At 41.4% G+C, this 13,480-nt stretch overlaps 2 protein-coding genes across 6 annotated transcripts in view; both read left to right on the top strand.

Moving 5' to 3' along the window:
• The first annotated feature begins 1,579 nt into the window (after window positions 1–1,579).
• daglb (diacylglycerol lipase, beta) lies at window positions 1,580–9,867 on the top strand. The gene is made up of 15 exons (XM_051416715.1): window positions 1,580–2,383; window positions 2,497–2,648; window positions 2,995–3,169; window positions 3,270–3,537; window positions 3,691–3,813; window positions 3,941–4,068; window positions 4,464–4,590; window positions 4,712–4,795; window positions 5,474–5,551; window positions 5,639–5,719; window positions 6,253–6,380; window positions 6,775–6,843; window positions 7,233–7,305; window positions 7,402–7,655; window positions 8,804–9,867. The coding sequence occupies exons 1-15, from the start codon at window positions 2,289–2,291 to the stop codon at window positions 8,997–8,999; spliced, it is 2,031 nt and encodes a 676-aa protein (XP_051272675.1). The 5' UTR covers window positions 1,580–2,288; the 3' UTR covers window positions 9,000–9,867.
• A 608-nt stretch (window positions 9,868–10,475) lies between these two features.
• Window positions 10,476–13,480, top strand: part of spag9b (sperm associated antigen 9b) — a 38,108-nt gene continuing 35,103 nt past the window's right edge. For 2 of the 5 annotated variants that reach the window (XM_051416708.1, XM_051416707.1), the window contains exon 1: window positions 10,476–11,310. In XM_051416708.1, the coding sequence (XP_051272668.1) occupies window positions 11,011–11,310 (300 nt within the window). In that variant the 5' untranslated portion in view covers window positions 10,476–11,010. The remainder of the gene's footprint in view (window positions 11,311–13,480) is intronic. The other 3 variants (XM_051416710.1, XM_051416709.1, XM_051416711.1) reach the window with 2 other exon arrangements.

Here is a 13,480-nt window from a genome sequence, read left to right as displayed (position 1 = left end):
GCTAACTGTGCTGCAGTAGCTGTGCACTGTCCCTGTCAAATAATCACACAAATAGCTAACATGCAACTACTGTAACCAGTTCAAGAACTATTACGAATATTGCAATATTTCCAGTTCTCAATGAATTTAGTTAGGAAAATTATTTAAATAAGACCTATCCAATATTATATATTATATATACAGCTAAATCCTTCCTTAGTCTTACATAGTGATTTTAAAGGAAAGGGGAGTTACTGCAGTAAAAAAAAACACAAATGTACTATACCTGATATTTGTAATAAAATGAGGAGTAAAATATGGGAACTCTTATGATAAAGTTCAGGGTTAAAGTTAGATCAGAAATATCCCATGTATTTGAGATCATCAATTGAATCCCATAAGGTAGTCAGGTGCTATTGAATTTAATGATAAATCACGCTTTATGCTGATGATGGGGCCATATGGACTAGGGGAAGAAAACCAGAATAAGTCCTTGACAAAATGAAGGAAGCAATGGTAGCACAGTGGTCATATAACTGGGGATTCAACCTCTCACCAAGCAAATCCTGTTACATGTATCTTACAAGAAAGAGAGGGATGCAAAATCAGTCTTAAAGTTTTACAAGCAACCAATGGAGAAGGTCAGTATATTTAAATATCTGGGAATCTGGCTTAATGAAAGAACACATGTTGAAAAAGTGGAGACTAAATGCAAGAAATGGTTAATCTAATGCAAGCCATAGCTGGACAGGAACGTGGAGTGGATAACCAAACACTAATGTATATATACAGGGTCCCAATGAGATAATCAATACCTCAATAAAACAGAGTACAAAATAAAGCTCTCAGAATATGCCCTCCCCCATCGACTCAATGCAGGTAGAGTCAGGAGAGAGTCCTATAGAGCTTAGAAGGGATAACTTAATGATGGCATATTGGATTCATTTACAGGGAATCCAGCTAAAACGGCGCTACGAGAAGGGGAGTATAGTAAATGTATGGGTAATGGTGGAGAACTAAAATTAAAGCAGAAGAATATGGACTGAAAGCATTTAAGCTTCCCAACCCCTGTAAATGCTATTCCCAAACATTAAAGTAGATCATTTATCCGTTTAGCTCAAATGCTGGCAGTAATTACTGGACTACAGTGGTTATGCCAGACAGAGTGGTATTCTGTGTAGATTATGTTGCAGTGCTATTCAGTATAAAGTCCATAAAATAAATAAGAGGAAACTTAATATTAGAAATATATTCAAGATTCAAGTTTCAAGAGGTTTATTGTCATATGTACGGTAAGAAACACAGAGGTTTCTGTATCAGAGCCTGTTTAGATTTCACAGAGTAGTAAGCTTCTGTTTGCCCATGTTGGCATTAAAGGGAATGAAGGAGCAGATAAAATTACTATAGATATAATAATACATGTTTCATTTTTTACAAAAAAAATCTAATTTCTATCTTACATTTGCATGTTTGATAACAATTTAAAACCCATGTCTGCTCACTCCGGTACAGTAGGTGGCGGTATGCACCTTCAAGGTACATGATGGCAAACCGCCGTAAAATGAAAAGAAGAAGAAGAAGACGACGACGGGAACTGTTGTACGTCGGTCTGTGTTGCAGTCGGGTAACATCAACGGACGGACACTGCTTGTTTTTCAGCATATCAAAACAAACATCTTTACCGTTATTTTGTTTTTGACATTAACAGGTCATGTTCGTTATAAAGCGAGACGTTGACATATTAGCAATAGTAGTGTTTGTCATACTGTTGGATTAGTCAGCACTTTTTCCGGAACAGCTAACGTTAATATCTTTTAGCTACCGTTAGCTTGATAGCTAATGTTGGAAGCTAACGCCAGTCCCGCAATGGTACAGGTTCTGCTAGCTGTCGTTAGCATTGCCTAATGTCAGTGAAGGTAGGCGTAGGCGGGTCTCGAACCGCAATATATGGCATCAAACATTATCCTAGGGCTTTTTTATTGAACGTCAAACTAAGTTACGTTAGCGGGCACACTCACACACACACACACACACACACACACACACACACCTATGTGCTTGAATACTCATATGCTTAACGTTATCGTGTAGCTAACGTTAGCTTTAACACGGGCAGAAATCTTTTGGGCTAATAAGCAACGCAGGGAAGTAGCTAGCATGTGACACCGATGGGTAAAGCTCGTTGCCACCCACAGTAGCAGTGAAGTCATGCATGACTGGACGTGTCCATTGTTCAAGAGAATCCGAGCCACTGTATAGTGGGTTAATCACCATCTGTGGGGTATTTGGGCTTGTTTACCTGCAAGAAAATGCCTGGAATCGTGGTGTTTGGTCGGCGGTGGGGGATCGCCAGTGACGACTTTGTTTTCCCCGGGTCTTTTGAACTGTTCGTCCGGGTGCTCTGGTATGTAGTTTACCTTCATTAATGGTCAGGATTCACTACTTTTACCACCTGACGTCCAGCCAGTTAGGCATAATACCATTCACTGACTCTGCTCTCTGTCATTCTCTCCTCAGGTGGATTGGCACCATGATTCTGTTCATGTACCACAAGGGTCAGTTTGATTGTAACGGGAGAGGAGTTCTTCACAGCTATCTGGTTGGACTGCTGGTTGTGCTAGCTCTCATAATCCTCTCACTATGTGCTATTGTCTACGTCAGTGCCCAAGGTAAATCAGCTGTGTTTTATCAGGTCTCTTACATTAGAGTTATGTGAGCCTCATATATAAAGATAACTAGGACATGGACAGCTTTTTGTATGGGAAGTCACAGGGTAACAATGCTTTCACATAATAGTTCTATCGCAGCAGCAATAGTTTCAAAATTGAGGTTATTCTGCAATATGCAATGCAGGAAGGAATGCAACACAGTTGCTGCGCTACAGAACACAACTGTAGGAAACTGGTGTGTAGCAACGTATAACGGATTTCAGAGTATCCACCTACTTCAGGGGCAAAGGTACATTTACAGGTACATCTATTGTTAATTACACTGGTATCTGTGGTTGCTTCTCAGGTACCATTACAAACCCCGGCCCACGGCGCTCTATCCCTGCACTGGTGTACCTGCGAGCTCTCCTCTACATCCCTGAGCTGGTGTGGGCCTGTCTGGGCGCATTCTGGGTGTCTGATGACAGCAAAGGCTGCGATCCTGCCACCGTGGGCGCTGTCATCACAGCAGTGATTGCCAGGTAGTTGTTCAGGGCTGTGAGTCCACAGTGTCATCCTTTTTTTTAAATTTGGTCGAAGAAGCGTTCTGATCCAGCATCTTTTCTCTCTGTGTCACAACAGCTGGATCATCCTGCTGTTCACAGCGTTGGGCGTTGTATTTGTGTTTGACCCACTGGGTAACCCCCGTCCTCAGCCTGCTGCCATGGAGCCGCTGGGAGTACGAGACATGGAGAGCAACGAGGGCAACCAGTTCCTCTCCACGGCTCGCTCCCTGGCTGTCAAGGTGTGGGAGAGCAGGCTGCGGCTCCTGTGCTGTTGTCTCCCACAGGACGAAAGCCACAGAGCAGCATTCTCTAGCATCGCACAGCTCGTCAGCGGGTTCTTCTCTGTAAGGGACACCTTCTCTCTCTCCTTCTGTCTTTACGTCTTAACTACATTAAGTAAGGTTTATAATAGAAAACATCACGAAAGACTAAAGTGAATTTGTCAAGCGGTGTGATGTCACAAAACCCATTGTGAGATGTGGTATTGTTTGTTGCAGGACACAGACCTGGTCCCCAGTGACATAGCAGCTGGTTTGGCTCTGCTGCACCAGGAGCAGGATAAGATGGAGCAAAGCAGAGACCCAGATGTCGTAGTTGATCACAGCCCTTCCTCTCCCATCGTAAGTACAGGAGTCTGTCAATCACGTAGGTACAGTGGACCTCAGAGCAGGCAAGAATGTTGGTAAACCAGCTATTAAAACTTCCCAAGTCATGCAAGTCTGTAAAATAGTCTTTTACGATTTGAAGGGAGAAGATTTGGAGACGGAGTTGGAGAAAGCAGCTCACTGTATGAAGTTTGCTGCAGCAGCTTATGGCTGGCCGCTGTACATTTACTCCAACCTGCTTACTGGACCCTGCAAGCTCAGTGGAGACTGGTAAGAAGCACTCTTGACCTATCCGTTGCACTTATCAGACAGGTCACAAGACTGGCCAGGTTAGGTCAACAGCTGCTGACTAAAGGTAGAAATAGGCTGCCCCAAAAAGCAGTGAATTGTTTATTTATTTATTTATTTTTACATGCTAAAGGTTCTGCAGATTCAGCTTATAGAGAGAAGTATTTCAGAGACATACAAAGCTAAGAGAAAAAATGTAAACTAGATTTGTAGATATTTTCACTCAGTTAAACCCTCTTGTGAATCTACAACCTTAATGATAAAATAATAGTGAGAGCCCAAAATCAGCAATTGCCTGAACCAGAAAACCATAAGCATTGGCAAAGCTGTCTCACGTTGCCTTTGTGTTCATCAAAACGCGTGTTTGTGTGTATCAGCTGTAGGAGTCGTGCGGCCGAGTATGACATCGTTGGAGGAGACCACCTCGGCTGTCATTTTTCCTCCATCCTGCACAGCACTGGTTTGCAGTACAGAGATTTCATCTACGTCAGCTTCCACAACCAGGTAGGTCAGGAATACTCCTCTGCGTTCGTAGTGTCCCCTCAGTTTCATTCTTTAGAAGTCTGCACCTGTCCTAGTAGCCTCAAACTGTTCATCCATATTCATTGGGGTTTGTGTGTTGCAGATCTATGAGATTCCCTTCTACGTGGCTCTGGATCATAAGAGAGAGGCAGTTCTGGTGGCTGTCAGAGGAACGCTGTCACTGAGGGTGAGCGCTGCACTCTTTTTTGATTTATTCTGTGTTGTTGGACTGTTGGTGTGAGTGTTGCTTTTTAGTGTTTACTTTTAATTTGTGTGTTTATTTATTGATGTATTTATTGATTTTTTTCCCATTCAGATATTTCTTAGAGAAATGTATTACCACGAAGTCTATAATAATATACTTACAGTGAATTTGACGTGTAAAAACACAAAGCTGTGATTTATTTTTGCTTTCATGAGTCTTTCTGTACAACTGTTGGGTCTTCTCCTCCCATTTCCTCTAAATGTTCAGAATCACTTCCCTGTTTGTGACAGAAGTTTGTTGAAAGAGACTGATAAATGTAGGTCACAGTTGATCTACTTCTGAAGTCACGAACCACTCCTCAAAAGAAATTAAAATAGCGCTTGTATCCGAAAAAAGATTTAAAGGAGGAAGTGAGACTGTAAGTATGAGTGTATCAGTGCAGTGAAGGTGAAAGTGAGATTTATTGTGGGGATTTGGCTGAAACATGTTGTAATTATTCTGCGTATGTTTGTCCACAAGTGTGAAACATTTCTCCTAACATTGATGAACACAGGACTTTCTTCAATACCCAAAAACCACTCTAGATGTAGCCTTTAACCTTCCCTGTGATACGTGGTTAATCAGTTTGCCAGTTTATCTTACACAGTGTCTGTCCTGCAGGACGTCCTGACAGACCTGTCTGCTGAATGTGAGAACCTGCCGATAGAAGGAGTGTCTGGAGCCTGCTACGCTCACAAGGTGAACGTCCATTTAAACACAGGACTCTCCACCTGTCTTTTGGAGGGGTTTTCCAAGAGATTAATGCATCTGTGTTTCTGTCTGCAGGGCATGTGCCAGGCGGCCAGTTACATCTACAAGAAGCTGGTCAACGATGGCATCCTTAACCAGGCTTTCTCCATTGCACCGGTAAGAAGAGTAATAAGGCCAGAAGCTATGTTTCAGCAGCAGTAGACATCGCTGTGTTTTATTTTGCTGGCTGTAACCACAAGATTGGAAGCTGTTATCTTGGGGAGAGGGTTACAGTTAAAGGCAGGGAAATGATGCTGATTTGCATTCTTGCTCTGGTAACAATAGCTTCATTTGGCTTGAACCAACACACAGAGAATAGCCATGTCCAGTGAGATTTGGAGGTTAAAGTCAAGTTTTATAGCAATAATCTACAAGAGGAATAAACTATAAAAGATGCAAATTTTCTCTGTATTACAGGATGAGCTAGTATGTCCATTTGAAGTCAGCCAAACCTGTTTATCCATCACTTGTGTGTGGTTCTTTCCTATTAAATTTCTTTCCTGATAGACCTATCATTGAATTGTGATATTGTGAGCTTATATTTGTTGACCATTTGTTGTAAGGAAATAACACAACCTTTGCAGAGGTAGTAATAGATCATGAATAATCCTCCAAGTATGCAATGTGTTTTGATGTTTCTATGTTTACAGGAATATAAACTAGTCGTCACTGGTCACAGTCTGGGTGCTGGCACAGCCTCACTGCTGGCTATCCTCTTGCGCAACTCCTTCCCCACCCTGCAGTGCTACGCATTCTCTCCACCAGGGGGGCTCCTGAGGTAAGGAAGGCTGTACAGAAACACTGCAAACAACTGACAATGGACTTCAAATGCAAAATGCTGCTGCACCAACCAGTCTTTGTGTACAGTTTAAAACAAACGCATTTATCTTAAGGAATACATTCAAAGTTTAATTTCTTGTTCATGGACGTATAGTATAATCAAGATGTATAAAAATGACTTAACAACAACACAATCATGTGTCAGTTATTACATTTGAAGTTATGGCATGTATTACTTTGAGACATAATACATTAGAAAACATCGTTGAAAATGTATTATTACATGTATGATCACTGGTTTGACTTAAAATATGAAGGTACCACCCAAATTAATATTTGGACACAACTTCCATTGTAACAGAGTTTTCTGTTCTGTGTTTTGTTATGTACAGTAAAGCTTTAGCTGATTACTCCAAGGACTTTGTGGTCTCAGTTGTGTTGGGAAAGGATCTGGTTCCCAGGTAAGATCTTGTTACTACTGTATATTCTTACCAGCCATTAGAAATATTGTTTAATCAAAGTTACACATCTTTATGAATACATATTGTATGTAGATACTGGTTAGATCCTTGCAGTTTGGCTCATTGTGGGTCACTATATGATATCATGTGTGTGCCCTGCAGACTCCTGTCTTCAAAAGGCCAATATGAGCTGTGGTGCACAGGCTATTATAGACCACTGTGTGATGGAGACTCTATATTTGGCTCTACCCTGTTATTACCAGCACAGAGAACGAGAAAATGAGTGCAACTCACACGCTCCCTTTTCCTCTGTTCTTTGTAAGTTGTGCTCTTCCTTTGCAGTGTTCCCTTTTTCTTTCAATCAACCTGCTATCATTCTTTGTATACAGATTGAGCATTCCCAATATGGAGGATCTGAAGAGAAGGATACTGAAGATAGTTTCCAACTGCAATAAGCCCAAGGTAAAAACCATTCCAAGCACTGACATTAGTGTAGCTTTACACCTTGACGCTATCCGTCAGTATCTGAAGGTAATTTCAGATATTTTTCTGTTCCAGTACCGCATCCTGCTGCAGGGATGTTGGTACGAGCTCTTCGGAGGAGACCCAGATGACTTCCCCACTGAGATGGACGACAGGAGGGAGGAGGAGCTCAGCCAGCCGCTGCTGGGGGAGGAGTCACTGATGATTCGCCACTCTTCATCCTATCAGAGCCTGGCGTCGGATGACTCGCCCGCCCACACGGCTGCACACTTACCTCTGTTCCTGCCCGGACGCATTCTGCATATTACAGAAGATGGGCCGTCACGGAGGTCTGAACACAGTTCATTTCTCAAATAGCAAAGTTACTGAAAATATGAGCTGCTGAATGGGAGAATGGTTTTATGTCTGCCCCCTAGTGGTAGTTAGTAGGATGTGGAGAAAACATCTAAAGCCCCAACCATACAGGATTTTTGAGGCCAATACTAATTTTTGAGAGTTTAAAAAAATCCAATAATGATAAATCGGCTGATATAATTTTTATTTTTTTTAATCCCATAACATAAATAATAAATAAAGATAAAGAATGAACTCGACATTACACTCTGGTGAAGAAACTATACAAGGCTGGCACCACATCAAAACATATCATTTGGAATTTCTTTACTTCCAGTTTATTTGCAGTACAGATATATCTGCATTGAGCTAATGTTGATTAATATATAGGGAGCAGGGAATATTGCACTGAATGAAGATCTGTTTTCAGGACTTTAATGTCAACTGCTTTCATCACTTCAGCTGACACCTCAGCTCCGCACACAACTGCCACTTCAAACCCTTTCAGGTCTTAATCCTGGAGTAAAATATCCCCCAAAACTTCAGCTCTTCAAAGTCCTGCAACCTCCACTTAGAAAATGTCCTCCACTGGCTTTCACTGCGTACACTTACACTAGTGGACGCTTCACATTCTTTCAGTTTATGCACTTCAACTGTCACTGTCATTTCAGCTCCTTCAGGTGCTTCCACCTAAACGGACTCTTCAACATTATTCAGTGCTTACAACTGAACCATCTTCAGCACTTCTATTTTAACTGCAACTTCAACTGCTTTCAGTGATATAGTATAGTATATTTGGACTTCAGCTACAACACTTTCAGTGTTTCAGCAGGTACAGATGGTTTTAGATGCTGGCAGTCACATGAGAAGTGGTGATTCAATTTTTTTAGGATCTAGTTTGTGGTTCAGTTGAACTGAATACAGAGAGCTGTTTGTATTATTTAGCCAACCCTCATTGATATATCAATGGACAAAATAATAGGAACAGTTGAATCAACACCTCTATAAAGGCTTCAACAAAAACCAATATGATAGTTAAATATATAGCACCTAACCTTCCTCAATCCCTCACTATATTTATATTGTATTGTGTATCAGTGCCATGTGGAAAGGGCATCAGACTTCTCTCTGTCTTTTTCCTCAGATCCTGTTTTTCCCAGGTGCGGTACCGTGCAGACTGGTCCAATGAAATGGCGTTCAGGAGTGTGTTGATCAGTCCCAGGATGCTCGCAGATCACATGCCCGACGCTGTGCTCCGAGCCCTCAGCAGTCTGACCAGCGAAAGGCCCTTCTCCCTCTGCCCATCATCTTCAAACAACAGCCAGCACAATACTATCTGAAATGCATCATAGAGACTCCTTACTCCTGTGCTCCCAGAGTCTCCGCTGGGAAACTGGATTGTATTGGTAATCAAGACATGAAACCATAGAGATGCCCCTGCTGTGATCTCCATGAATGAATGTGATTCGTTAACATGTTGGAGCACAACTATTTTGTTAAATTGCACTTTTAATTTAGATAATTAGTTTTATTTAAACCCTCAGTTACTCAATGAGCAACTTTATGAACCATGATATTTGAATGTGCGTTGTGTACAATATTTGACAGTGCTGCAGGTTTACTGTAATGTCAGTGTTCTACATTTTATGTTGGTGTGAGTGCTGTACGGCTGGTACAAGCTGCCATCGGGTCACTGCAAGTGCCCGATGTTGTCTTCCTTATCTGTAGGGAGGACTGAAGAGCAGTCTGATCCAGAACGAGAGGATACAGGGGGTAAATTTTACCTCGGAATGTGGACTGAGGCGCTACGTCTTCATTGTATAGTAACTGTGGTTTGTCTGTATTGTGTTTAATGTCTTAAGACATCAGGGTGAACAGTGCCTATGCATCACAGAAAAGTCAACAGAATTGCTTTGCAGAAAAAGACAGTGTGTTTACAGTAAGGTTTGTTCTGCATTTTCTACAGTGCAGTTTAAATAGTGCATGGTGTTCGACAAAAAACGATAAGTAATGTAAGCGGTAGAAAGATTGTACTTTGTACTACGACTATATTTTGTGGGAACCTATTTACTTGCCATGGATATTACTTTTTTTTAAGGTACCGTATCATATTACATTTTGATTTAACTGATGCCTGCATAACTATTCAATATCCTCAATAGAATGCACTGGACTCCTTGATGCAAATAAAAGCTTTTGTGAAGCACACTCTTCATCCTTAGATTTTTTTTAATAAGAAAAAGTCAAGCAAAGGCAACCTGTTGAACTGAATGCGAGTGAACTACATTTTGAGGGAAGTTGGGAAGAAGCCTAATATGTTTTAATCTCTTGACTAAAGCCATATGAGTCACTGGGAGGGGTGTACGTAATTATGAAATGTTTCCAATGAATAGATCACTGAGGATTAGCTACAGTTTTTATTCACTATCCTACATCAGCCGTGTTTAGCATGTGACGTAAGCGCGACGTCCCGTCACCAACACATGACATCTTCAAGTGATCCTCGTAAGATCCCATTTCTAACCTCGGACAATTCCAGTGCGCGCAGTGTGCACTTTATCAAAGTTGTCCCAGCAACATATTTCTGCTCTTTGCTGTGAACTTATGGAAGAAATCAAATGGCAGGGCTACTAAATGTGACATAAAAGTGGAAGATAAAATGATTGTAAGCACACTCTCACGTCTGTATGAAGATATAACTACAAATAAACTGCATTTATTTTAATCAGTCGTTGATACGGTTTGTTCTCCGCCCTCTAAACGTCACATAACAGCAACTATATATGAGCACAGGACAGATGAAATTATTCTTCTCGCTTTAAACAACAAGAACTAATGAGCTGAACGTTTTTTTTATCAACATTGTAGCGCTTTTCGTGTCTTTTTTTATGTGTGCATTTTGCCTTTATATTTGTCCAGAATATTATAGCTAATATTCTGGTTATCCAGTAACTACTGAGATACAGTCTGACGTTCTTTCTGCAGTGTTTACTACTTTGCTATGTCGTTGAACTGAGGCCGTCTCCCTCTTTCGGACAGCACTTGAACGCAGCAGCAGGAGCTCATCTGTTGGACAGGGAAACTAATCAGGAGCCAAGTAAAGACTTTTCAGTACTGCTAGCTACTAGGCTAGCAAGCTTTTAAAGTCAGCCGTCCAGACGACAAAGGGATACAGACTCTGTCTATGAAGTACAGTGTCTCTTCTGTACAACACACAACATTTGAGCTATGTTTTAGGAACGCCGTTTTGTTGCGCTGAAAGTAGCAAAGGCGGACAGCCTCTGGCCAGCTGAAGCTTGCGGCTAGCTCATTAACGTTAGCTGGGAAAGAAGTGCAAGTGGAGGCAAGAAAATGGAGCTGGACGACGTAGTCCTGTATCAGGACGAATCTGGCAGCTCGACCATGATGTCCGAGCGGGTCTCAGGTCTGGCCAGTTCAATATACCGCGAGTTTGAGCGGCTAATCGAGAGATACGACGAGGACGTGGTGAAGGAGCTGATGCCGCTGGTCGTCGCCGTACTGGAGAACTTGGACTCGGTGTTCGCTGTCAACCAGGAGCACGAAGTGGAGCTGGAGCTGCTGAAGGAGGACAACGAGCAACTCGTTACCCAGTATGAGCGAGAGAAAGCACTGAGGAAACACGCGGAAGAGGTGGGTTTCACCACATTACTGCCAAACTAATTTATGACCCGGATTACAGATTAGAGGGTCGTGTTATGTGCTTTGGTACGAAAAGATTAAATGCTGAACCCAATTCGAAAATCTGGCAATTCCCTGTTGCGACGCTTATTAACTGCACACCATATCTCATTAATCGTGAATTAGTACTTTTTTATGAAGTATATAAACCATTATGTAATTCGGCACACTTATAGACCCCTGTAGAGTATATTTTTAAAGAGGAAATACACTTTCTAAACTGGGTGTTGATACTTGCAGCGGCCCACTATGGGGCATTTTGGGGAAGGAAAACTAATGGAATAACAGGTGAACCTTCACTGTAAATACTTTTTTCTTGTTAAAAGAATCACAGCTAAATGGGTTGGGGATTCATGTCAAATGTTAAAAAGCCCGCCCCGTACTCAGTCCATGTCTGACAATTGGCCGGAGCGCGAGTATCATCTCTGAAGCACACACTGTACTTTGGCTGCAAGTTCACGTCCCGGTGGATGCCAGCGACTCCCGGGACCTCCAGCTGCTGCTGCTGCTGCTGCTGCGACATCAAGGTTACTGTGCACCGCTGTAGTTCAGCTGGTGATCCCTCGAACCCTCATTTGAAGTCCAACCTCATATATATATATATATATATATATATATATATATATATATATGCAAACCAGTCAGTGATTTGTTTATCAGCTGACTGCTTCCAACAAATACAACTCTGAATCTCAGTGATCACATTCAGCTTCATGAATGATGAGCCTCACACTCACTTCATCACTCCATTGCAGTCTGTATTTGCATAGTGATACATTGTTATGGTGCTACACCAGCACTCTGCCTCTCAGTAGAAACTTTAATTGTGTGTTTACATCGTTATGAGATCAGTTCTAGTCCTAGTTTTATTCTGCTGCACTGTATGTAATTTTGAGTGATGCTGTATAAAAATGCCTATTATTCCACACTGCTCATCTAGTATTAAATCTTGGAAGCCTGTGTTAAATCCATGGTAGCAACAGGCACACTGGTGAGATGAAAGCTGTAGGATCCACGGTGCTATGTGCTGTTCTTTAGCTGCCTATTAGCACAAACCATAACTCTCAGCTTTGCTCCTGTACACACACATGTGCGTGCACTATTCCCTCCCACTGTCACTGCCTATTGTTAGGTATGAGTGAGTATGTAATGATATGCCATCTCAACCAAAAGTCCCAGGGTAACTCCTGTCAGAGTAATCACAATGAGTTGCCCATAGTAACAATGTTATGATGCTCAGATGATACAGGTAACCTACACTTGTGTCTGTAGGATTTGTTAAATCTGAAGCTATAAGTAAAGTAAATTGCTAACTTAAATAAACATGACAAAGAGCTGGCATAAATGTTGCAAACCTAAATCTGAGTGTGAACAACAAAACTATCTGAAATGGCCTTTTTGCCTCTTTTACCAGGCATACCGAAGTAGAATTGGCTACAGTGTTTCACATCAAGACATCGAATGACTGCTGCTGCAGTCTGTTGAACATCTCAGCTTAGTCACAACTCCAGAAATCATTTGGTTACAGCGGTTGTCACGGTAACATCTGAAATAAGTCACCAAGAAAACTGCTGTTTAAATGTTACTAATAGTGTATTATGTCATCCTCATGCAACAGGACTTTAAATGCATGGTTTGCTCTTTTCAGCCTGTGATCAGTACTGTGGGCAGGACCTGAAGCTCAACAACTACAAGACTTTATAAGAAAACACACATAAAATCTAAAGCAATTGTTTTCAGAAACTAAAAACTAAAACTTAACTGCACATTAAAAGCTAACTAATACTAACAGAAATAAAAGTTAAACAAAATAAATCTACATAACAATATACAATTTATAATTGTCCTGTTATCTTTTTAATCCCAATGGTTTGTGCCACAATATTGATATTTTAATACATATATTGGCCAAAAGGATTTTTCAATGAATGTCATTTAGTACATGGCTCAACGTTAAGGATTGTCCGGGTGAATTAAAATGCTACATCAGGCTAGTAAATCTAGTAACTCACCTACCTGATCTGGCAAGTGGTAAAACAGAACTAACCACATAGTTTCTTCTGGAGCGGTTGATGGAAGTAGCTAAAAGGCGTGCCATTTCGCTTTCTTCTCATCTCTGCTG

This window comes from Dicentrarchus labrax, unplaced genomic scaffold (assembly GCF_905237075.1).
Source record: "Dicentrarchus labrax unplaced genomic scaffold, dlabrax2021, whole genome shotgun sequence".
In the NCBI taxonomy this organism is placed as follows: domain Eukaryota; kingdom Metazoa; phylum Chordata; class Actinopteri; family Moronidae; genus Dicentrarchus; species Dicentrarchus labrax.
Note: the sequence above shows the minus strand (reverse complement) of the source record. Positions and strands in the feature narration are given on the sequence as shown.